The 25,790-nt window shown below is 44.3% G+C and overlaps 1 protein-coding gene across 4 annotated transcripts; it reads left to right on the plus strand.

The window, feature by feature from the left end:
• Positions 1-22,499, plus strand: LOC124125953. Of its 4 annotated transcripts, none has more exons than XM_048400654.1 (9): positions 1-95; positions 8,061-9,009; positions 11,381-11,434; positions 12,134-12,240; positions 13,239-13,481; positions 16,106-16,219; positions 18,275-18,310; positions 18,829-18,903; positions 22,092-22,499. In XM_048400654.1, exons 2-9 carry the CDS (start codon positions 8,085-8,087, stop codon positions 22,266-22,268), a joined length of 1,731 nt encoding a protein of 576 aa, XP_048256611.1. In that variant the 5' UTR covers positions 1-95; positions 8,061-8,084; the 3' UTR covers positions 22,269-22,499. The 4 variants fall into 4 exon arrangements, with proteins under 4 accessions (XP_048256611.1, XP_048256610.1, XP_048256612.1 ...); XM_048400653.1 differs by having other exon boundaries at positions 3-106; XM_048400655.1 differs by lacking the exons at positions 18,829-18,903; positions 22,092-22,499 and adding an exon at positions 18,959-19,113 and having other exon boundaries at positions 3-106.
• Positions 22,500-25,790: the final 3,291 nt, after the last annotated feature.

Consider the following 25,790-nt stretch of genomic DNA (forward strand, 5'->3'; position numbering starts at 1 on the left):
ACATCTACAGGGAACATTTCTCGTCGACACCGTATATCTGGGGACTTCCCACGTCACATTGTAAATTGACGAAGTAGCTGTAGAACAGTAAACCGGTAGGATACATGTAAGATTTTGTGGCAGTGTTGTATATTTGTATATTTCATAAAGGAAGAAATCTTGTATATTGTAATGAAATGATGTTTTAACCTTTTACTGTTGCATTAAATTGAATAAATAGAGCATATTTCATGTGTCGAGTGAAATATCATCGAGTGAGGGCGGGGAAAGGAAATATTTTTACGAGTGGCGTAGCCACGAGTGAAACTTCAATCCTTTTCCCCCGCAACGAGTATAAGTAATAACTAATCTCTGAGTGGCTCTGGTATTGGCTCCCTGTCTACTGGGTATTGGCTCCCTGTCTGCCGGGTAATGGCTCCCTGTCTACTTGATATTGGCTCCCTTTCTACTGCGTATTAGCTTCCTCTTTACTGGTATTGACTCTTTCTCTATTGGATATTAGCTCCCTGTCTACTGGATATTGGCTCCCTGTCTACTGGGTATTGACCCCTGTCTACTGGGTATTGACTCCTTCTATCTTGGGTATTACCTCCCACTCTACTGGGTATTGGCTCCATGTCTACTAGAAATTGCCTCCCTCTCTACTGGGTATAAGATCCCTCTCGACTGGGTATTGGCTCCCTGTCTACTGGATACTGGCTCCCTCTCTACTGGGTATTGGCTCCCTGTCTACTGGGTATTGGTCCCCTGTCTACTGGGTATTGGCTCCCTCTCTACTGGATATTAGCCCCCTCTCTACTGGGTATTGGCTCCGTGTCTACTAGGTATTAGCTCCCTGTCTACTGGGTATTGGCTTCCTCTCTACTGAGCATTTGCTTCCTCTCTACTGCGTATTGGCTCCCTCTCTACTGGGTATTGGCTCCGTGTCTACTGGGTATTGGCTCCCTGTCTACTAGATATTGGCTCCCTCTCTACTCGGTATTGGCTTCCTCTCTACTGGGTATTAGCTCCCTGCCTACTGGATATTGGCTCCCTCTCTACTGGGCATTGGCTTCCTCTCTACTGGGTATTGGCTCCCTGTCTACTTGGTATTGGCTCACTGTCTACTGGACATTGGCTCCCTCGCTACTTGGTATTAGATCCCTCTCTACTGGGTATTGACTCCTTCTCTATTTGGTATTAGCTCCCTCTCTACTGGGTATTGGATCCCTGTCTACTTGATATTGGCTCCCTCTTTACTGAGCATTGGCTTCCTCTCTACTGGGTATTGGCTCCCTCTCTACTGGGTATTGACTCCTCTATTGGGTATAAGCTCCCTCTCTACTGGATATTGGCTCCCTCTCTACTGAGCATTTGCTTCCTCTCTACTGCGTATTGGCTCCCTCTCTACTGGGTATTGGCTCACTGTCTACGTGATATTGGCTTCCTATGTAGTGGGTATTGGCTCACTGTCTACTAGGTATTACCTCCCTCTCTACTAGGTATTGACTCCTTCTCTATTGGTTATTACCTCCCTCTCTAATGGGTATTGGCTCCCTGTCTACTGGATATTGACTCCCTCTCAACTGGATATTGGCTTCCTCTCCATTGGGTATTGGCTCCTTCTCTACTGGGTATTGGCTTCTTCTCTATTGGGTATTAACTCCCTGTCTACTGGGTATTGACTCCCTCTCTACTGGGTATTGGCTCCCTATCAACTGTATATTTGCTCCCTCTCTGCTGGGCATTGGCTTCCTCTCTACTTGATATTAGCTCCCTCTCTACTGGATATTGGCTCCCTGTCTACTGGGTATCGGCTCCCTGTTTACTATATATTGGCTCCTTCTCTACTGGGTATTAGCTCCCAGTCTACTGGATATTGGCCCCCTGTCTACTGAGTATTGACTCCCTGTCTACTGGATATTGGCTCCCTCTCTACTGGATATTGGCCCCCTGTCTACTGAGTATTGACCCCCTGTCTACTAGGTATTGACTCCTTCTATCTTGGGTATTACCTCCCTCTCTACTGGGTATTGGCTCCATGTCTAATAGATATTGGCTCCCTCTCTACTTGGTATTGGACCCCTGTCTACTGGGTATTCGCAACCTGTCTACTAGATATTGGCTCCCTCTATACTGGGTATTAGCTCCCTCTCTACTGGGTATTGGCTCCCTCTCTACTGGATACTTTCTCCCTCTCTACTGGGGATTGACTTCCTCTCTACTGGGTATTAACTCCCTCTCTACTAGGTAATGGCTCCCTCTCTCCTGGATATTGGCTCCCTCTCTACTGGGCATTAGCTTCCTCTCTACTGGGTATTGGCTCCCTCTCTAATGGGTATTGGCTCACTGTCTACTGGACATTGGCTCCCTCTCTACTGGTTATTAGATACCTCTCTCTATTGGGTATTGGCTCCCTGTCTACTTGGTAAAGGCTCCCTCTCTACTGGGTATTGGCTCACTGTCTACTTGGTATTGGTCCCCTGTCTACTGGGTATTGGCTCCCTCTCTATTGGGTATTGGCTCCCTGTCTACTGGGTATTGGCTCTCTCTCTCTCTCTTTACTGGGTATTTGGCCCCTGTCTACTGGGTATTGGCTTCCTCTCTACTGGGTATTGGATCCCTGTCTACTAGATATTGGCTCCCTCTCTACTGTTTATTGGCTCCCTGTCTACTGGGTATTAGCTCCCTCTCTACTGTGTATAGACTCTTTCTCTATTTGATATTTGCTCCCTGTCTACTGCGTATTGGCTCCCTGTCTAATGGGTATTGGCTCCCTCTCTACTGGATATTGGCCCCCTTTCTACTGAGTATTGGACCCTTGTCTACTGGGTTCTCGCTCCCTCTCTACTGGGTATTAGCTCTCTCTCTACTGGGTATTGACTCCTTCTCTATTGGGTATTAGCTCCCTCTCTACTCGGTATTGGCTCCCTGTCTACTGGATATTGGCTCCCTCTCTACTTGGTTCCCCCTTTACTGGGTATTGGCTCACTGTCTACTGGATATTGGCTCCCTCTCTACTGGGTATTAGATCCCTCTCTACTGGGTATTGACTCCTTCTCTATTGGGTATAAGCTCCCTCTCTACTCGGTATTGGCTCCCTGTCTACTGGATATTGGCTCCCTCTCTACTTGGTATTGGCTCCCTCTCTACAGGGTATTGGCTCACTGTCTACTGGATATTGGCTCCCTCTCTACTGGGTATTAGATCCCTCTCTACTAGGTATTGACCCCCTCACTATTGGGTATAAGCTCCCTCTCTACTGGGTATTGGACCCCTGTCTACTGGGTATTCGCTACCTGTCTACTGGATATTGGCTCCCTCTCTACTGGGTATTAGATCCCTCTCTACTAGGTATTGACCCCCTCACTATTGGGTATAATATCCCTCTCTACTGGGTATTGGCTCCCTGTCTACTTGGTACTGGCTCCCTCTCCACTGGGTATTGGCTCCATGTCTTCTAGATATTGGCTCCCTCTCTCCTGGGTATTGGACCCCTGTCTACTGGGTATTCGCTACCTGTCTACTGGATATTGGCTCCCTCTCTACTGGGTATTATATTCCTCTCTACTGGGTATTTGCTCCCTGTCTAATTGGTATTGGTCCCCTGTCTACTGGGTATTGGCTCCCTCTCTACTGGGTATTGGCTCCTTGTCTACTGGGTATTGGCTCTCTCTCTACTGGGCATTAGCTCCCTCTCTACTGGGTATTGGCTCCCTGTCTAATGGGTATTGGCTCCCTCTCTACTGGATCTTGGCCCCCTTTCTACTGAGTATTGGACTCTTGTCTACTGGGTTCTCGCTCCCTCTCTACTTGGTATTAGCTCTCTCTCTACTGGGTATTGACTCCTTCTCTATTGGGTATTAGCTCCCTCTCTACTCGGTATTGGCTCCCTGTCTACTGGATATTGGCTCCCTCTCTACTTGGTATTGGCTCCCTCTTTACTGGGTATTGGCTCACTGTCTACTGGATATTGGCTCCCTCTCTACGGGGTATTAGATCCCTCTCTACTGGGTATTGACTCCTTCTCTATTGGGTATAAGCTCCCTCTCTACTGGGTATTGGACCCCTGTCTACTCGGTATTCGCTACCTGTCTACTAGATATTGGCTCCCTCTCTACTGGGTATTATCTCCCTCTCTACTGGGTATTGGCTCCCTGTCAACTTGGTAGTGGCTCTCTCTCTACTGGGTATTGGCTCCATGTCTTCTAGATATTGGCTCCCTCTCTCCTGGGTATTGGACCCCTGTCTACTGGGTATTCGCTACCTGTCTACTAGATATTGGCTCCCTCTCTACTGGGTATTATATCCCTCTCTACTGGGTATTTGCTACCTGTCTACTTGGTACTGGCTCCCTCTCTACTGGGTATTGGCTCACTGTCTACCTGGTATTGGTCCTCTGTCTACTGGGTATTGGCTCCCTCTCTACTGGGTATTGGCTCCTTGTCTACTGGGAATTGGCTTCCTCTCTACTGTCTATTAGCTCCCTCTCTACTGGGTATTGGCTCCCTGTCAACTTGGTAGTGGCTCTCTCTCTACTGGGTATTGGCTCCATGTCTTCTAGATATTGGCTCCCTCTCTCCTGGGTATTGGACCCCTGTCTACTGGGTATTCGCTACCTGTCTACTAGATATTGGCTCCCTCTCTACTGGGTATTATATCCCTCTCTACTGGGTATTTGCTACCTGTCTACTTGGTACTGGCTCCCTCTCTACTGGGTATTGGCTCACTGTCTACCTGGTATTGGTCCTCTGTCTACTGGGTATTGGCTCCCTCTCTACTGGGTATTGGCTCCTTGTCTACTGGGAATTGGCTTCCTCTCTACTGTCTATTAGCTCCCTCTCTACTGGGTATTGGCTCCCTGTCTGACCGGGAATTGACTCCTTCTCTATTGGGTATTACCTCCCTCTCTACTGGGTATTGGCTCCCTGTCTACTTGATATTGGCTCCCTCTCTACTGAGGATTGGCTTCCTCTCTACTGGATATCGGCTAACTCTCTACTGGGCACCGTCTCTCTGGCTACTGAATGTTGGCTCCCTCTCTACTGGGTATTGGCCACCTGTCTATTGGGTATTGGCTCCCTCTCTACTGGGTACTGACTCCTCTATTGTGTATTAGCTCCCTCTCTACTGGATATTGGCTCCCTCTCTACTGGGCATTTCCTTCCTCTCTACTGGGTATTGGCTCCATCTCTACTGGGTATTGGCTCACGGTCTACATGATATTGGCTCCCTATGTAGTTGGTATTGGCTCCCTCTCTACTAGGTATTACCTCCCTCTCTACTAGGTATTGACTCCTTCTCTATTGGGTATTAGCTCCCTCTCTACTGGGTATTGGCTCCCTGTCTACTAGATATTGACTCTCTCTCTACTGGATATTGGCTTCCTCTCTACTGGGTATTCGCTACCTGTCTACTAAATATTGGCTCCCTCTCTACTGGGTATTGGCTCCCTGTCTACTGGATACTGTCTCCCTCTCTACTGGGTATTGACTTCCTCTCTACTGGGTATTAGCTCCCTCTCTACTGGATATTGGCTCCCTCTCTACTGGGCTTTAGCTTCCTCTCTACTGGGTATTGGCTCTCTCTCTAATGGGTATTGGCTCACTGTCTACTGGTTATTAGATACCTCTCTACTGGGTATTGGCTCCCTATCTGACCGGGAATTGACTCCTTCTCTATTGGGTAATAGCTCCCTCTCTACTGGGTATTGGCTGCCTGTCTCCTTGATATTGGCTCCCTCTCTACTGGATATTGGCTTCCTCTACACTGGGTATTGGCTCCCTCTCTACTGGGTATTGGCCCCCTGTCTACTGGGTATTGGCTCCCTCTCTACTGGGTATTGGCTCCCTGTCTACTGGGTATTGTCTCCCTCTCTACTAGATATTGACTCTCTCTCTACTGGATATTGGCTTCCTCTCTACTGGGTATTCGCTACCTGTCTACTAAATATTGGCTCCCTCTCTACTGGGTATTGGCTCCCTGTCTACTGGATACTGTCTCCCTCTCTACTGGGTATTGACTTCCTCTCTACTGGGTATTAGCTCCCTCTCTACTGGATATTGGCTCCCTCTCTACTGGGCTTTAGCTTCCTCTCTACTGGGTATTGGCTCTCTCTCTAATGGGTATAGGCTCACTGTCTACTGGTTATTAGATACCTCTCTACTGGGTATTGGCTCCCTATCTGACCGGGAATTGACTCCTTCTCTATTGGGTAATAGCTCCCTCTCTACTGGGTATTGGCTGCCTGTCTCCTTGATATTGGCTCCCTCTCTACTGGATATTGGCTTCCTCTACACTGGGTATTGGCTCCCTCTCTACTGGGTATTGGCCCCCTGTCTACTGGGTATTGGCTCCCTCTCTACTGGGTATTGGCTCCCTGTCTACTGGGTATTGTCTCCCTCTCTACTAGATATTGGCTCCCTCTATACAGCGTATTAGCTCCCTTTCTACTGGGTATTGCCTCCCTCTCTACTGGGGACTAGCTTCCTCTCTACTGGGTATTAGCTCCTTCTCTACTGGGTATTAGCTCCCTCTCTACTGGGTATTAGCTCCCTCTCTACTGGGTATTAGCTCCTTCTCTACTGGGTATTAGCTCCCTCTCTTCTGGGTATTGTCTCCCTCTCTACTGGGTATTGTCTCCCTCTTTACTGGGTATTGTCTCCCTCTCTTCTGGGTATTAGCTCCCTCTCTACTGGGTATTGTCTCCCTCTCTACTGGGTATTGTCTCCCTCTTTACTGGGTATTGTCTCCCTCTCTACTGGGTGTTAGCTCCCTCTCTACTCGGTGTTAGCTCCCTCTCTACTGGGTATTAGCTCCCTCTCTACTGGGTATTGGCCCCCTGTCTACTGGGTATTATTCTCCCTCTCTACTGGGTATTATCTCCCTCTCTACTGGGTATTGGCTCCCTCTCTACTGGGTATTGGCTCCCTCTCTGCTGGGTATTGGCTCCCTGTCTATCTGGTGTCGGCTCCCTGTGAACCAATTACTATGGTTGTTGGGTCCCTCGTTACCAAGTTACAGACTTACGTCCCTAGGATCATCGCTGAGGTTTTCCATTTTCAATAGCCCTGTGAAGATTCCAAGGTAGAATAGGTCTTCAGCAACCAATGCTTGCCGTAAAAGGTGACTAAGGGCATCGGGTGGTCAGGTTCGCTGACTTGGTTGATGCATGTCATCGATCCCAATTGCGTGGATCGATGATCGATGCCTGTGAAGATTACGTGGTAGAATAGGTCTTCAGCAACCCATGCTTGCCGTAAAAGGTGACTAACGGCACGGTTGGTCAGGTTCGCTAACTTGGTTGATGCATGTCATCGATCCCAATTGCGTGGATCGATGCTCATGATATTAATCACTGGATTGTCTGGTCCAAACTCGATTATTTACAGGCCGCCGTCATATTGCTGGAATATGGCTGAGTGTGGCGTTAAACAACAAACCAACCAACCATTTTCAATATGGCCGCAACAATTTCCTCTGTCAATTATTTTCAAAATGTAATGAACATGGCATGTGTATAGTTAGTAGTGGTGATTGACACATATGTTCGGGATATTCCATATTTTGACCTCAATTTGACATGGCCACCACAGCAGCCATATTGAAATACCTAATCATGGCCACTGCACAGCTGTTTATTCCAACAATGTAATGTAATGCCCTCAAAAGTCATTTTTGGCGCTGTAAAAGAATTGTCTGAAATTGTGTCCTGTTTCTGTCCTTATCATGATAAGTGTTTTTCGTGTGTCATAACTGGAATCATTGTATGACATCAGAACAATTATAAGGCTCAGAGTTGAAAAATATGTTCTGTAAAATAAATTTTATTGTTGTGTATTACAACTATGTTATATAAAAGGTTTTGAAACCTTGTGGAAATTTATTTACCTGTTTCAGATGTGTTAATACAATTTTCCTTGGATGCCTTACTTCACAAATTAATATAAATAATACAAATGTGATAGAATGCTGTATCGTTATCCTAACACATTGTAGGAACATTTAGAGGAATCACCGAGTAGGTAAATAATAAATGGTAGTGTCATTATAATATGTGAAAACTTTAATTACCTCTTCAGCCTTAAAGCTGAACCCGCAGAGAAATGGACACAGAACAGCTGATAAGTTTCTCGGATGATGAGATCGAAGGTGGGAATGAAGGGGGTGCAGAGTTGCCGCAAACCCTCCGAGGTCCCTCCCTGGATGAGGCAGCTGGATGGGGGTTGGACCTGCGCGTCTCACACGAGGACAACGTGGACATCGGAGTGGACTTCCGAGAACAGACGTCTCTACCACCCAATGCTCGCCTGGACACACTCAAGGAACACGTGTGGAGATCGACTACAGAATCAGCATCTGAACTGGAAGCCACAGAGAGAAAATTTGTAAATGCTGATGAGGAAGGTCACCATTTTGACCCCAGCGTTCATCATACTGATGTTGTCATTGTTGATGAAGTCACTGGCATCCAAACACGACATGGAGTGTCTGAGAACCAGCGTCCAGGGAGTATCAACACAAAGCAAGACAACCCATGTCCGCCATCTGTCCAGGATGAAAGTAGTTCCTGGCGACCCCCAGTCCCACCAGATCCAGTGTTGACTGGCATCGCTCCACCTTTGTTGGAAGGGAAGAAGTATCACGTTTTCTTCTCCTATGAATTAGCTGACCGAGACTGGGTCGACATGGTCAGGCAGAAATTGGAGGCCCCGGAATTCGGATTCAGGTGCAGCGTCCACGAACGAGACTTCCATGGCGGCAAGGGCGTCATTGAGAACATCACTGAGCACATCCGTATTTCTGAGAAGACTGTGATGGTTCTGACGCCTGACTTCACTCAGAGCCGCTGGTGTATGTTTGAGGTTGAGCTGGGGATGATCCTGAGCCTGGAAGAGCGTCAACTCCTGGTGATCCCAGTGTTGGTGAAGGACTGCCCCATCCCAGACAGTATCAAGACTCTCACGTACATAGACGCTTCATCTGGTAACGAGTGGTGGCAGCGCTTCATAGATGCCATATTGTCAAGAGGTAGAGCTGCTTTAGATATATGATTCAGCAATGTGATAAATGATAGTTATAACTGATTCGGAGTTTACAAGTAACTGTGCTTCATAATAAAGTGGTGTAAATGTTATGTTATTAAAAATAACATAATATTTGGTCATTCGTCTGATCGATGTAATATCATAACAATGCTGTAGTTTACGTATCCAGAGAGAAAATATTGTGTTTCGAGGAACATTAAAATGTCTGGCAACATTGTTTTGCGCCATTCCTGATGGCAGCAGACACACGGCGGGTAGACGTTGATGTTCAGCAAGCCGTTGCATTGCGAAAGCGTTATTTTCGGTTAAACAAAAGTGTTTTCATAACCACATGTTCGCTAAACGATCATTGTGTGCTGTTTTCTTTCAAACACCACGTGTGTGAGTATCATGCTCCCAACAAACTCACAAACACCTAAATTATGCGCCGTGCATTATCATCCACGTGCACATTTTGGATCACGTACTTAAAGTCGAGATGTATTCATGTACATGTATTGAAACATGTATTTCAATTTCATCATAAATTTATTTTTATGTTACTATTTTTTCCGTTAGTAAACATTAATAGAGCATGATTTTAAGCTCTCCTTGTTATCGTCAAGTGAGCATGTCACAGCTCTTCTTCAGTTGTCCATCCGTCGGTCCATCTTTCCGCCCGTTCATGAACTTTTTTATCCTCATCTTCGGAACATGTTTAATAAACTTCGAAAATGTGTTCCAACTATCTCCGACTGCAACAACGAACACATTTTACTTTATAAAAATCAAGGATGATCCTTCCTTATGGTGAACTAAGGTTGTCCTTTCGACACTTTCAAAACAAATATCCTTAAAAAACCTTACAATATATTTTTACCGAATGATCACTATATTGTTGTCATTCTTTAAACAATCCGATATTTCTGGTATATGATTGGTTGGCTTTGAAGGACAAGGTCACTACTATGGCACCACCAGCTTATGGCCTACATAATGTGTGTATTTTTTTGGCAGGATATTATTCACCTTAAAGCTTGCAGTGAACTTTGCATGAATTTTGGTCAAGGTCACCAGAATTATAAAATCAGGAAACTGTTGGCAATGAGAAATTTTTTTTACTTCTAAACTATAAGTTTATCCTCATGTATAACTTCATTCGTGAAAGTATTCATTGAAAACTACAACAGGAATGAGTATTCATGAACACATGCTGATGACACAGTAGGACTTGTACAATGGACTCAGCTTCTTGCAGAGATTTCTTTCCATTATGGAATTGTTTTGTCGCTATTTTTGTCACACGCATGGTTGATAACATGTATATAGTACAAATGCTCAAATACGTTTTTGCTGCACTTTAGCTCGTGACTTATTTTTTATTCTATTTTGGTTCGAAACAAAATCAATATAATAAAACAGAATATTTGTTTTGGTGTAATTGTATAGAAATGTTTGCAAATATATAAAAACATTCCAAAATCATTAGCAATCTCTGGTGAGAGCAGAATCATGAATTACTATTTAAGAATCACTGTCAAATAGTGATGATCCCAGGTATCCGTGAAAAGTGAGTGTATCCTGCCCAACCGATGGCACCATCACAAACACATGCAAAGGGAAGTCAAGTGTTCACCTAAAAACACGGTACATATGGCTAAACGGTACAGTTGAACTTGATTGTCTCGACAGCAAATTTCCGAAACCTAAACATGTTATGAGAGATTACTTGTAATCTAGTCTAGTTTGTACCACGTTTCAAGGTCGATAACCATATTGTAACAAATGATGGAATATTGTGTGCTTGGACTCGATTGTTCTTCACATTAATCTGCTCTTGTTAGGTGTAGCAAAGTCTTATCTATTGTGGATTGTTACTCACTGCTATCAATGAAATATGACTAAATTCAGGGAACTGGAAATTATCAATATAACATAATTGTATCCAGCTTGGAATGGAATCGTTGAGACAGACTGAGTAGTGTGGTGCATCTCAAACCACCAGCCTCAGATGACGTAAAGAAGGTGAGCTTCCGTATCCCTGGTGCCTTGGTTGTATTGCGTTGTAATCAGTGTATGTGACACATTCCTAGCTAAACATTACTCTAATGTTCTAACAATCATGTTGTAATCAGTGTATGTGACACATTCCTAGCTAAACATTACTCTAATGTTCTAACAATCATGTTGTAATCAGTGTATGTGACACATTCCTAGCTAAACATTACTCTAATGTTCTAACAATCCTGTTGTAATCAGTGTATGTGACACATTCCTAGATAAACATTACTCTAATGTTCTAACAATCCTGTTTTCTGATATGTGAACATATTTACCCATTGTATATCAGTTACAGAACTTGTATATGGTTGCAGAGGAGGTGGTCAGTTTCTCTGGGACCAGGGAGATAGCTATTCAGCCTCGCTACAGTGAGTACCATGTCTAACACAGCCACGTTACAGTGAGTACCAAGTCTAACACAGCCACGTTACAGTGAGTACCATGTCTAACACAGCCACGTTACAGTGAGTACCATGTCTAACACAGCCACGTTACAGTGAGTACCATGTCTAACACAACCACGTTACAGTGAGTACCAAGTCTAACACAGCCACGTTACAGTGAGTACCATGTCTAACACAGCCACGTTACAGTGAGTACCATGTCTAACACTGCCACGTTACAATGAGTACCAAGTCTAACACTGCCACGTTACAGTGAGTACCATGTCTAACACAGCAATGTTACAGTGATAGGAAGTACAGTGAAATACAGTCATGTTACAGCGAGCATAAAGTCAGATACAGCCTTGTTACAGTGCATAGACATGGAAGTACACCCATGTTACAGTAGTGAGTGAGTGAGTGAGTGAGTATGGTTTTGCGCCGCTTTTAGCAATATTCTAGCAATACCACGGCGGGGGACACCAGAAATGGGTTTCACACATTGTACCCATGTCGAGAATCGAACCCGGGTCTTCGGCGTGACAAACGAACGCTTTAACCTCTAGGCTACCCGACCGCCCCTGTTACAGTAGTAGGAAGCACAGTGAAATGTGCAGTATTGCCATGGAACATCACAGATGATTGAATTCATAACAACGTTGAGTGACTCTGATTGTCAAACAGGAAACATGGATGTCCTGGCAACACTTTCCTCCGACTGGCGGTGTCCGATGGGAGAGGAGTTGAGAGCATCGTATATCCCTGAAGCTCTTCTTGCACCCGGTGTTCAGGTACCACAAGAAGATTTAAATGAATAAAAAAATGTGTAGTTGATATATTTATGCGATGATAATCTCGTTTGGTTTGAATACCTAATGGTAAAAAATTACTGATGAATATAAATCGTAGCACCCGCCATTCACACAGTTCGAGAAAAGGGTAAGCATGTCCTGTCCAAACGATAACATGGTTATATCATTGTCACTTTCTCGTTACTTCCACATGCATAAAACTATATTTTCAGGTTTCTTTACAATTCCTATTTGGCGCCATGTCCGGCAATGGTCAAAGTCATCTTTGAGGTTTATTCATTCATTATAAGTTATTGTTGCATTTCTACTTGTTCCATTCTCAGTCTTGATACTTAAGAAGTTATATCTGTGACAGGGCTGCTGCTATTTAAGTACTTCCAAACAGCTCCTGGCTACATTACTCTTGCGTCCTATGATCATCTACCAATGAGGCAGCATTCTCAGAACCTTAAGTTCTCTCAGCTCTGTGTTACGTGTCGATTCCCAGATTGTTACATAATCTGTTAGACCTGATAGCTCCCGTGTTGACAGGGCTGATGTCAAGGGACATATGTTGACTGCAATAAGAATCTGGTATCTAAGACCGGAAGCGACATTATCCGAATCTGAAGTACTCTTTGCTCTGTAAGAAATGGTACTTTATGCTCTGTTGTTTCAGTACAGAAAACATGTGTAAGACAAAAAACCGATTTCTTTTCCGAAACCGGAAGTGACATATTCCGAAACGAGAGTATCAATAATTTTGTTACAAATTCAGCTAAGGCGACAGATTTCCAGTTTCAAGGTTCGTATGAAGCCAACTTTCGTGTTACTCAATCTGAGGTGAACAAATGTCTACGCTTATAAACTAGACTCTAGCAGATGTTTGATGCTGTATTTGTCTTTAATATCTTTCTAAAATATCTCGAAAACGTGAAATTGATTTCAATTTCATTGAAACTTTTTCAAGAAAATCCCACATCTTTGTTTTGTTCCAGATGACTGCTCCAGACTTCGACCAGGTCACTGCCAAGATGAAGACTGCAGCCAAGCTGAGTCTGTATTGCTGCAACACAACACCATGTTGTGTCTTCACCTTTCTTGGGCTCATCATAACGCTACTTATGGACGTTATTATCCTTTCCTTATATAGATGTGTTGATGGCTTTAACATATTTGCCTGTTTAACTATACCACTACCTTTCATCATGGTCATGGTATTCTTTGGGCAAAGAATTTGGGTAAGTTTAATGGCTTTGCAATGTACAAAATCAATTATCAGCATACCCTAATACATGAAATCGACAATAACAAAGTATAAATACTTATGTATAATTATAAATAATTATAATTTTTAGAAAGTTTAATCTTATGCCGTTGTGAGTGTAGCAGTTGTTGAGTTTAACAACAGTTCTTTTCACAAACGACAGATACATTTTTCCAGAATTTAATTGCCCATAATTAAGAGTGCATATAACAAACGAGTGCGTATTATACGCGAATAAATAAGTCTTGTGTACATTGATCAATCAGAAGGAGTGCTAATTGGGATTGTTCACTAGCCAATATATTAGCAAATATCGCTGTGGGCGCTTATTAGAGCGGGGCGCTTATTACGTCGAATACGGTAATCTTTAAGGAAGCAACAGCATTGATCATGCGACTTGCTGTACGTTGACGTGCCATAGGCATGTTGCAGTAGGTTGGACGTCAGAATGTTGTTGCCAAAACGCTGCATGTTTCTCCATCGGTCCTGAGCAGAGTGTGGGCCAGATACCAACAAACACATAACGTCGCTGATCGGGGCTCTGGGCGCGCAAGGGCAATAGCTCCAACCCAGGCAGATTGGTCAGTGGTGAAGGGAACGTCAGCGCTGGGATAATCTCACGTTGGGCTAATATCATGTTTTCTGAAGAATCAAGGTTCACTCTCGACTTCCGTGACCGAAGGAATCGAGTTTGGAGACGTCCTTCTGAGCGTGTTATGGACGTTAACATTGTACAAGATGGTCGTGTTCTGGAGTCATAGGTAAATATTATCGGGACAACATCATATGCATTGCACCACTCGTGATGCTATTTGCACAACTTGTTGGCCCACGTTTCACCTTCCAAGATGGTAATGACCGTGCTCATCGTGTCAGGACTGTGACACACTGGGGCGTCAGTGGCAGACGTTTACGTCAACGTCAAAATCCACCTACCACTGTCGATGAACTCGGTGTTGCTCTCACTGATGAGTGGAACAACGTGAGTACAGCTGGTATTGGTTGACTTATCAGAAGCATGCCTCGGAGAATTCATGCACAGGTGGTTTTACCCGATACTAGGGACGTTGTCAAAATGCAAACTTCGAATTTGACCCCCGGGTTCTTTAATTACCTATTGAGCCACCCTCTCATCACACCTACCATTGTAGAACCCGCTATGACCGCCTATTACACAGGAGATTTGATTATACCATTTCCATTTGCCAATACTCTATAGATCAGAAGACGTCTTTGATGATTCTCTACTTGTCTTTGCGTAGTATATATGATGTCCGACCCGTGAAGATTCCGGGGTAGAATATGTCTTCAGTAACCCATGCTTGCCGTAAAAGGTGACTCTGCTTGTCCTAAAGGCGACTAACGGGATCGGGTGGTCAGGCTCGCTGACTTGGTTGATGCATGTCATCGATCCCAATTGCATGGATCGATGCTCATGATATTAATCACTGGATTGTCTGGTCCGGACTCGATTATTTACAGACCGCTGTCATATTGCTGGAATATTGCTGAGTGCGGCGTTAAACAACAAACAAACAAACAAACAAACAAGATATGATGTCTGGGCCACAGAGATGGTTTTTTTAGCGATATTAGTGACATTGGCTGAAAATTACAAATTTCGAATTTGAACCACGACCTCTTTAACGACCTAGTCTTCTCATCTTCTCATCACACCAACCATGAGCACCATTAGATCAGATCGCCTACTCCCCAGCAGATATGATCATATCATTTCATTTGCCAATGCCATATGGATCAGAAGATATGTCTTGATGATTCCCACTGTCCCCTACTTTTTTGGCATAGTATATTTGTGTATGATTATGAACTGCCATAAAATGAAGCTTCTTTTTCTGTAAGAACTTGATCTGCATTGCCGTTGGACAGTAGGTTATTATGAACAGGTATGTTTTGAACAATATTTTTTAAGGATGCTAAACATACTTACACGCTGATGAGTAAACAGTGTACACTACATTAGATTACAGTTCTGGTGATCTTTTATACCAATTCTATGTAAATCATAATTTATTTGACTTCACATGTATCTCTGTTTTGTATGTAAGATATTGTATTTTGTATTTGGATATGAGAAGTACGCAGGTGACGTGGGGTGATGCTTTTTTAAAGAATTAAAATTTTTATTTTAAAAAAAATAGAATTTCGAAAGTCGAGGGGGGGAAATATTCACACGCATGTGAGGTATGGTACCGAAGGACAAAGGCCAATTACAATAAGAAGCTGTACGCATTGGTGTACCGAAATATGGCCCCAGGCATTCATTGTATTACAAAAATGTTTTCTACAACATTAATCATTATATGGCTCCGTCCTATCTGAAAGATATTCTACCAAAAACTGTCTCAGTCTCAGATACTCTGAAAACACCAGTCTTCCCGTCACAAGACCAAATAGTTGTTCAGAGATTGAAGACATCTAAAGTTTTAACAAAAGAAAGCATCGCAACGAGACCGGAAGTTGGATATCATCCTTTCTATATCCTAAAGCAGACCATTGATACATATACTAGATGACCGGGTTTCTCAGCTGATGCAGTGCATATATAACTTTATTCATTTCCTGAGTAAATTTCAGAGGATCAAGCGTCTAAAACCAGCCGTGGTTGCACAAAACAGTGACCTCGTTAAGAACAAATGCCTTGTTGGATTCAAGGCTGTGTCGACCCCCTGTTCCACCCTCAGACTACAGGTAAGTGTTTATGATTTGTATTGCGAGTATCGTCCTGAGAGCCGACAGAAATGATGACTTTCTGGTTACGTGTACTGTGACACTCTGTGTGATGCCGACTCTCGTATACTCTCGTTAAGAGGTGATTTGCAAACTGACAAGCAGAGGTTAACTTAGAAATCGGTTCATGCAAAACTAAACTGTGAAATCGGTATAGTATCCTTCCACCCTGTCATGTAGTGCCAGTCCTATAGTATCCTTCCACCCTGTCATGTAGTGCCGCTCCTATAGTATCCTTCCACCCTGTCATGTAGTGCCACTCCTATAGTATCCTTCCACCCTGTCATGTAGTGCCAGTCCTATAGTATCCTTCCACCCTGTCATGTAGTGCCAGTCCTATAGTATCCTTCCACCCTGTCATGTAGTGCCAGTCCTATAGTATCCTTCCACCCTGTCATGTAGTGCCAGTCCTATAGTATCCTTCCACCCTGTCATGTAGTGCCAGTCCTATAGTATCCTTCCACCCTGTCATGTAGTGCCAGTCCTATAGTATCCTTCCACCCTGTCATGTAGTGCCAGTCCTATAGTATCCTTCCACCCTGTCATGTAGTGCCACTCCTATAGTATCCTTCCACCCTGTCATGTAGTGCCACTCCTATAGTATCCTTCCACCCTGTCATGTAGTGCCACTCCTATAGTATCCTCCCTATAGTATCCTTCCACCCTGTCAATCAATCATTCTTTATTCATGATAGTGATGAGGCCAAAGGCCTATAGTACATTGTCTGGGGCGTGTTACAAATTCATACATTTTCTTAGTTTCATTGCATGATAAATGAACATTGATACATTTCTCATAGTTTCTGTACAAAGTCATTAATTTACAAATTTTGTTACCTACAAAGTCTATGTTCTCTTGCAATACATTTAGATCTGCCTTTTTCAATAAATAGATCATGTGAGCCAGAAACGAAATCAAGAAAGAGCTGTTCTTAACTTATGTAAATTTACACTTAATTGATAAGGTTCTAGTATAATAGTATTCTTAAATGTAGTGTAGCAATTTGCTTTTCTAGAATCGGGCTTATTTTTGTATCAAATATTTCAAAGTAAACATCATATGTAATGTTCAGAACTCTAAGACTTTTTAATATCCCTACAAAAAAGTTCTTGGCTTGCAATGAAATGTTAAGTGCATGTATCCTTCGTCCCTGTCATGTTGTATAACTGCCACTGCCAAGGTATCCTTCCACCCTGTTGTGTAGCGCCACTGCCAAGGTATTCTTCCACCCTGTTGTGTAGCGCCACTGCCAAGGTATCCTTCCATCCTGTTGTGTAGCGCCACTGCCAAAGTAATCTTCCATCCTGTTGTGTAGTGCCACTGCCAAGGCATCCACCCTGTTGTGTAGCGCCACTGCCAAGATATCCTTCCACTCTGTTGCGTAGCGCCACTGCCAAGGTTTCCTTCCACCCTGTTGTGTAGTGCCACTGCCAACGTATCCTTCCATCCTGTTGTGTAGCGCCACTGCCAAGCTATCCTTCCACCCTGTTGTGCAGCGCCACTGCCAACGTATCCTTCCACCCTGTTTAAGTAGCGCCACTGCCAAAGTATCCTTCCACTCTGTTGTGTAGCGCCACTGCCAAAGTATCCTTCCACTCTGTTGTGTAGCGCCACTGCCAAAGTATCCTTCCATCCTGTTGTGTAGCGCCACTGCCAACGTATCCTTCCATCCTGTTGTGTAGCGCCACTGCCAACGTATCCTTCCATCCTGTTGTGTAGCGCCACTGCCAACGTATCCTTCCATCCTGTTGTGTAGCGCCACTGCCAAGGTATCCTTCCACCCTGTTGTGTAGCGCCACTGCCAAGGTATCCTTCCACTCTGTTGTGTAGCGCCACTGCCAAGGTATCCTTCCACCATGTCATGTAGTGCCACTGCCAATGTATCCTTCCACCATGTCATGTAATGCCACTGCCAGTGTATTCTTCCACCCTGTTGTTTAGTACTATAGCTAATGTTGAGTAGTAACAATGTAGTATTGTCGAAGCCGATGTACCGTCATCCCTGTCTGTTTCAGCTAACCTTCTGGTTCTTCGATATGTTGGAATGTAGGGTAAGTATAATACCACAAAGTCATACACATGTGTTGTTTCCTTAAGAAGAGGACACATATGTTTAGTTACCAGTAACTGTCTGATCTCCCACCAGATATCAGCCAACAGTGTGTACTATGTGTTCTGTCGTGACATGTCAGTATGTAACACACTACTAACAAACCAAAACAACAAACTGTTGAACATTCAACAGAAGATGTTGCATCCATGTCATGGGCATTTTGGTTTTTGAATAATTGAATGTGGTATTTAAAGGAAATGAAGTAGTGGTTCCAGCTAGTAGTTTGAAGAGTTCAGAGATGTCTTTACCGTTCGGAGATTTGTAAAATGAGAATGCTTGAAAGTAAAGTCCATAAGTAACTGTCAGGTGCCCATGTACTTTACAAATGTGTATAATATGTTTGATTGCCTGATTGTAAAACTTCCTTCCTTATTTTCTGGCATTGACGTTTTAAACTGGGCCGTCCATTTACTAATATTTACCTGCACGTGTACTCTGTACTCTGTACTCTGGCAGAAACATCTGGAAGGAATATTGGCCATGATATCCAACCCAGGAACTTCACTTCAGCCGGATTCATCATCAGTGTCTGTGAGTATACTTCACATATGTGAGTATACTTCAGCTCCTCCTTCTCACCTTTCAGTGGAGGATCCCAGATCAGTGGAGGAGCTCCTGTTAGTTAGTACTGGCCTGGCTGGACACAACCCTACACAACACTAGAACACACACAACCCCACACAACACACAACCCCACACAGTAACACAACCCCACACAGCACACAACCCTACACAGCACACAACCCCACACACCACAGAACCCCACACAGCACACAACCCTAAACAGCACACAACCCCACACAACACACAACCCCACACAGCACAATACCCCACACAGCACACAACCCCACATAGCACACAACCCCACACAGCACACAACCCCACACAACACACAACCCTACACAGCACACAACCCTACACAGCACACAACCCCACACAACACACAACCCCACACAGCACACAACCCCACATAGCACACAACCCCACACAGCACACAACCCTTCACAGCATACAACCCTACACAACACACAACCCCACACAACGCACAACCCAACACAGCACACAACGCCACACAGCACACAACCCAACACAGCACACAACCCCAAACAACACACAACCCCACTCAGCACACAACCCTACACAACACACAACCCCACACAACATACAACCCTACACAGCACACAACCCTACACAGCACAGAACCCCACACAACACACAATCCCACACAGCACACAACCCAACACAGCACACAACTCAACACAGCACACAACCCTACACAGCACACAACCCCACACAACACACAATCCCACACAGCACACAACCCAACACAGCACACAACCTAACACAGCACACAACCCTACACAGCACACAACCCCACACAACACACAATCCCACACAACACACAACCACACACAGCACACAACCCTACACAGCACACAACCCTACACAGCACACAACCCTACACAACACACAACCCTACACAACACACAATCCCACACAGCACACAACCCCACACAGCACACAACCCCACACAGCACACAACCCCACACAACACACAACCCCACACAACACACAACCCTACACAGCACACAACCCAACACAGCACACAACCCAACACAGCACACAACCCTACACAGCACACAGCCCCACACAGCACACAACCCTACACAGCACACAACCCCACACAGCACACAACCCCACACAGCACACAACCCCACACAACACACAACCCCACACAACACACAACCCTACACAGCACACAACCCAACACAGCACACAACCCAACACAGCACACAACCCTACACAGCACACAGCCCCACACAGCACACAACTCTACACAGCACACAACCCTACACAGCACACAACCCTACACAGCACACAACCCTACACAGCACACAACCCCACACAGCACACAACCCCACACAACACACAACCCTACACAGCACACAACCCCACACAGCACACAACCCTTCACAGCACACAACCCTACACAGCACACAACCCCACACAACACACAACCCCACACACAACACAACCCCACACAGCACACAACCCCACATAACACACAACCCCACACAACACACAACCCCACACAGCACACAACCCTACACAACACACAACCCCACACAGCACACAATCCTACAAACACACAATCCTACACAACACTCGAACACACACAACCCTACACAGCACACAACCCCACACAGCACACAACCCCACACAGCACACAACTCCAAACAGCACACACTCCTACATAACACACAATCCTACACAACACACAACCCCACACAACACACAACCCCACACAGCACACAACCCCACACAGCACACAACCCCACACAGCACACAATCCTACATAACACACAATCCTACACAACACACGAACACACAGAACCCCACACAGCACACAACCCAACACAGCACACAACCCCAAACAGCACACACTCCTACATAACACACAATCCTACACAACACACGAACACACACAACCCCACACAGCACACAACCCAACACAGCACACAACCCCAAACAGCACACACTCCTACATAACACACAATCCTACACAACACTCGAACACACACAACCCAACACAGCACACAACCCCACACAGCATACAACCCCACACAACACACACTCCTACATAACACACAACCCCACACAGCACACAACCCAACACAGCACACAACCCCAAACAGCACACACTCCTACATAACACACAATCCTACACAACACTCGAACACACACAACCCAACACAGCACACAACTCCACACAGGACACAACCCCAAACAGCACACAATCCTACATAACACACAATCCTACACAACACACGAACACACAGAACCCCACACAGCACACAACCCCACACAACACACACTCCTACATAACAAACAATCCTACACAACACACAACTCCACACAACACACGACCCCACTCAACACAACACACGATTCCACACAACACAACCCCACACAGCACACAACCCCACACTGGTACAACTCTCTCTCTAAGATGAACCAGTCCACTAGACCAGTGCCTGCTACAAAGCTCACCTACACCAGTCCACTAGACCAGTGCCTGCTACAAAGCTCACCTACACCAGTCCACTAGACCAGTGCCTGCTACAAAGCTCACCTACACCAGTCCACTAGACCAGTGCCTGCTACAAAGCTCACCTACACCAGTCCACTAGACCAGTGCCTGCTACAAAGCTCAGCTACACCAGTCCACTAGACCAGTGCCTGCTACAAGGCTCAGCTACACCAGTCCACTAGACCAGTGCCTGCTACAAGGCTCAGCTACACCAGTCCACTAGACCAGTGCCTGCTACAAAGCTCAGCTACACCAGTCATACGTCCTGGATTTGTTGGTTATCATTCATGGCTTTCGCGAACACCTGTTGTCATCACTGATTTTCACTGAGCCGTTCATATAATTGTCATCTCTATTTGGAATCTGTTTCGGCAGATAATCGAGATAATTCTCTGTGGTCACGTTTTTTGTGTGCATTTTGTTAGAGGGGAATACAAAGGGTCGAGTAGTAAGACCTCGATGACGTGGGTCGTTTCTCTGGTCCACAATCAATACACAGGCCTCTGCGATACAGATGGAATGTTGCTGACTGCTGTGTAAAACAACATTCACTCCACTATTCCAAGCACATAGTCAGCGTGATAGGTTTGATGATAAAGTACTCATTCTGATATTTCTCCCATTTCAGGATCAGGCAATGGATCTTTTGTGCCGCTCCAGCGAAGCCTACACCACTGCCTATCAACTTGGTCATTTGAAGGTCAAGGATGACGTCAGACACGTCCGCCATGCTCTGTGTATGTGTCAGTTTGTAGAGAAAGAACATGTCGGGAAACTAACGGCCATCCCACCGGAAGTCGTGTGAGTTGAGGCTCAGCCTTAACAGACGTACTGACAATGGCCCATGGGTTGACGGTGAGCAGGTAGAAGGTGTTGTGACATTCAGGATGCCGGCGTGAACCGGGGCGTCTGGACATGACAAGGTCGCCATGTGTGTTATTCACTTCTACAATATGTATGTCATCGTTAGTTGCTGTTGGATGTCACAGAACATTTGTTTGGTTCCTGAGTTCCGGGCGGACCTATTGTTGACCGAGAAAATACTCCAGCGGGTAATACTTAAAATGGATTGCAGAATAATAAAACGAAACGTGCATATCTAGGCAGATCTCAAATGTCTAGAAACGGATAGTTTTGCTCATTTAATTGAGTTTGAATCAAAGTGTATCTTCAGCAACTGACTGACTGATTTATGGGTTTTATGTCCGCTTTGCATTTATTGCATTTCGCGGACGGGGTAGGTGGGGAAGTAATAATAAATAAGTTAAATACGAAAATCACCATACACAAAAAACTATAACTTGCCGGGGAGTAACCTATGTTAACCTAATGAAAGTACTAGATAGTATTATTACTAGGGGTGTTATTATTAATGAGAGACTTGGCCCTTACTATATCTTACCGGGGAAAGGTAGGGTGAGGGTACAGCATATTGGGTAATTGAAGGTATGCAGTTTGGCTGCATTATTTAAATATGGGGAATAATTTAATAAAGAAAGAAAAAGGCGTTAAATAATGGAGCTGTATAAGCCGGTATTCCCGAGAGGGGGTGGGGGGAGGGCGGGGGGATTATGACGTGGTTAGTTGGCGAGCGGTGTGGGCTTGTGGTCGGAGCTGGCTGGTTTAACGGGTTTCTTGAGTTGGTGTGTGGATAACTGGGGTTTTAGGCGCGGACGTCGGAGAGGACGACGCGTGTTGGAAATTTGGATCCCGATCCGAAAGTTTAGGGAGATTGTTAACTAGGGCGGAGTAGTTTGGTATAGTTTTGTTTGGGAGATTCTAAATTCTATCTTCAGCAATGTAATGAACTGATAATTATAGCTACATTTCTTAAGAAAATCTATGTCAGAAGTGTTCGGTCCGACTTGGCCCGGGCTGTCAAAATCAACTTAAAACCTCACAGATGTATCATCAAATGGATTCACATCTATAGATTAGTATTATATCCACCTAACTACCTCTTTATAGTGTCTCAGATCGCTCTATTTAAAGAAATCAAGGTGCTCAAAGTGAAGCCCTTTTCCCTTTACATTCTCAACATAGTCTCTATCAGAAGTGTTTGGCTTGTGTTGGGTCCGACTTGGCCCGGGCTGTCAAAATCAACTTTAAACACACAGACGTATCTTCAAATGTGTTTACATCTATAGTTTAGTGTTATATCTACCTATATACCACTTTATAATGTCACAGTACATCGGATTTAAAGAAAACAAGGGGCTAAAAGTGAAGCATTTCTGCTGTAATTTCTTAAGAAAATCTCTGTCAGAAGTGTTCGGTCCGACTTGGCACGGGCTCTCAAAATCAACTTTAAACACACAGATGTATCTTCAAATGTATTTACACCTATAGATTAGTGTTATATCTACCTATGTACCACTTCATAAAGTCACAGTTTATCGCATTTAAAGAAAACTATGAGTTCAAAGTGAAGCCCTTTTTCCTCTACATTCTCAAGAGGACTAGTATTATATGTACCTATATAACACTTAATAATGTCGCACGATAACTCAAAGAAAACTGGTCTGTTAAAGTCGAGCACTTTCACTGTATCTTCTCAAGAAATTTTCACCAAATGTGTTGGAGTGAAGTATACTCTTTACTTACTTACTTACTTTGGAGATCTAACGTGCGCTTTCCGACTGATGCGTATTTCGCACACGGGCCCGGCCAGGCCATTTAATGTGTTTCCAAAAGGGGCGAAAGTGGTCTGTGCAACCCAAGAGGGGGCTTTAGGGGTTGCTTATATAGAATTTGGGAATTTTGAGATTTGGAATAGATGCCGATGGGGTTGGGGAGGAGAACTAAGGGAGCTGGGTGTGGTGGATGTTTGTTTGTTTATGTGATTTTGATTTGGTAGGTTATTGTGTTTTGTGATACGTTTTATTAGTTCCGTTTTGATTAAGAATACGCCTAAGGCCTTGAAGTTTTCTAGTTTATTTTGTGGGTTTAGCATTGCTTCTAGAGTCAGAGCCTTGTTTAGATTGAGGGTGGTTTGTAATGCGGCTCGATGTGTTAGGTAGTGTGTGCAGTGGATGAGTGCGTGTTCTGGGGTTTCTAGTTGTTTGCAGTGTGGGCAGTTACCTGTAGTGTGTTTTTTAATTTTTTTAGGTGGTTATTTAGGTTGGCGTGTACTGTTTGGAGTTTAGTGATTACTCTGTCGAATTTTTTTGATGGATGGAGAATTTTTTGTTTGGTTAGTGGTTTGCTGAGCACTTTTTTGATTTGGCTATTTGAATTTAGATATAGGTTATGCCATTTTTTGTGATTTTTGGCTTGTTTACACTTTTAATTTCTGATTTTGAGATGGGTAAGTTTAAGCTTATTTCTGGGATTTTGAGGGATAGTTTGGCTGCTTTATTGGCGTTTTCATTTTACTCTTTAAAGTTAAGCCTTTTTTTCATGGTATATGCCTGGTCGGAAAATCCCTTGCTTTTACCTAATCCGTCGTGTTTTTTTTCAAGGATCATACTCACAGGGTAGCACTTGGAGAAGGTAAGGTGATACACTTTGCATTTCAGGATAAACCTCTCCCTCAACCCTGCTTAATGTTTCTATTATCTATGAGTGTGTTTAGGAAAACAGGATTATCTGAGACAGTTGTAATCTGCCATACCTCGAGAATACGTGCTGCATCTCCGAGCAGCTCGTTCTGTGAAAACACACTTCTCCTGAACCTGACTTGGACCACTCAGTATTATTGTCGTGATGGTTAAAAGACGCCATAAATTAAAGTTCTCTATATATCTATCAACTTTTTTCATATAAGCATATAAGCTGTACCTCCAAAAATATTGAAGCAAACGTAGGAAACCTTGAAACCCAAGTAATCTCAATAAAACTGGCAAATGGCAACGAATTACACATACCTAACATATATCACAGGGTTACCCATGAAACGAACATGGAAGAGCTAACAAGGCTAGCTCAAATAGTAGGCAAAAATGGGATAATCCTTGGTGACTTTAATGCCCACAGCCCTCTTTGGGAAGACAGGAATGATTCATGCAAGTACGGCAAAATGGTAGAGAAATGGGTTGAGGACGACAATCTCATAACTCTGAACAATGACAGTCACACACGTTATGACCAAGTCCACAATACGTGGAGTTCAATTGATCTCACAATTGCCACCAAAAACCTCGCCTCACATTGCCAATGGCAAGTCCATGACGACACTTGGGGAAGCGATCACCTTCCTATACTCACCTACATAGGTAGCCCACCACAATTAGAGGAACAGCCCAGTCCTCAGCCCATATGGGACTATGCAAAAGCTGACTGGCCTAAATTCAGGAAGGAATGTATATCATTCAAGTCCTCAGAAATT

This window comes from Haliotis rufescens, unplaced genomic scaffold (assembly GCF_023055435.1).
Source record: "Haliotis rufescens isolate VD_foot unplaced genomic scaffold, xgHalRufe1.0.p SCAF_2, whole genome shotgun sequence".
NCBI lineage: Eukaryota > Metazoa > Mollusca > Gastropoda > Lepetellida > Haliotidae > Haliotis > Haliotis rufescens.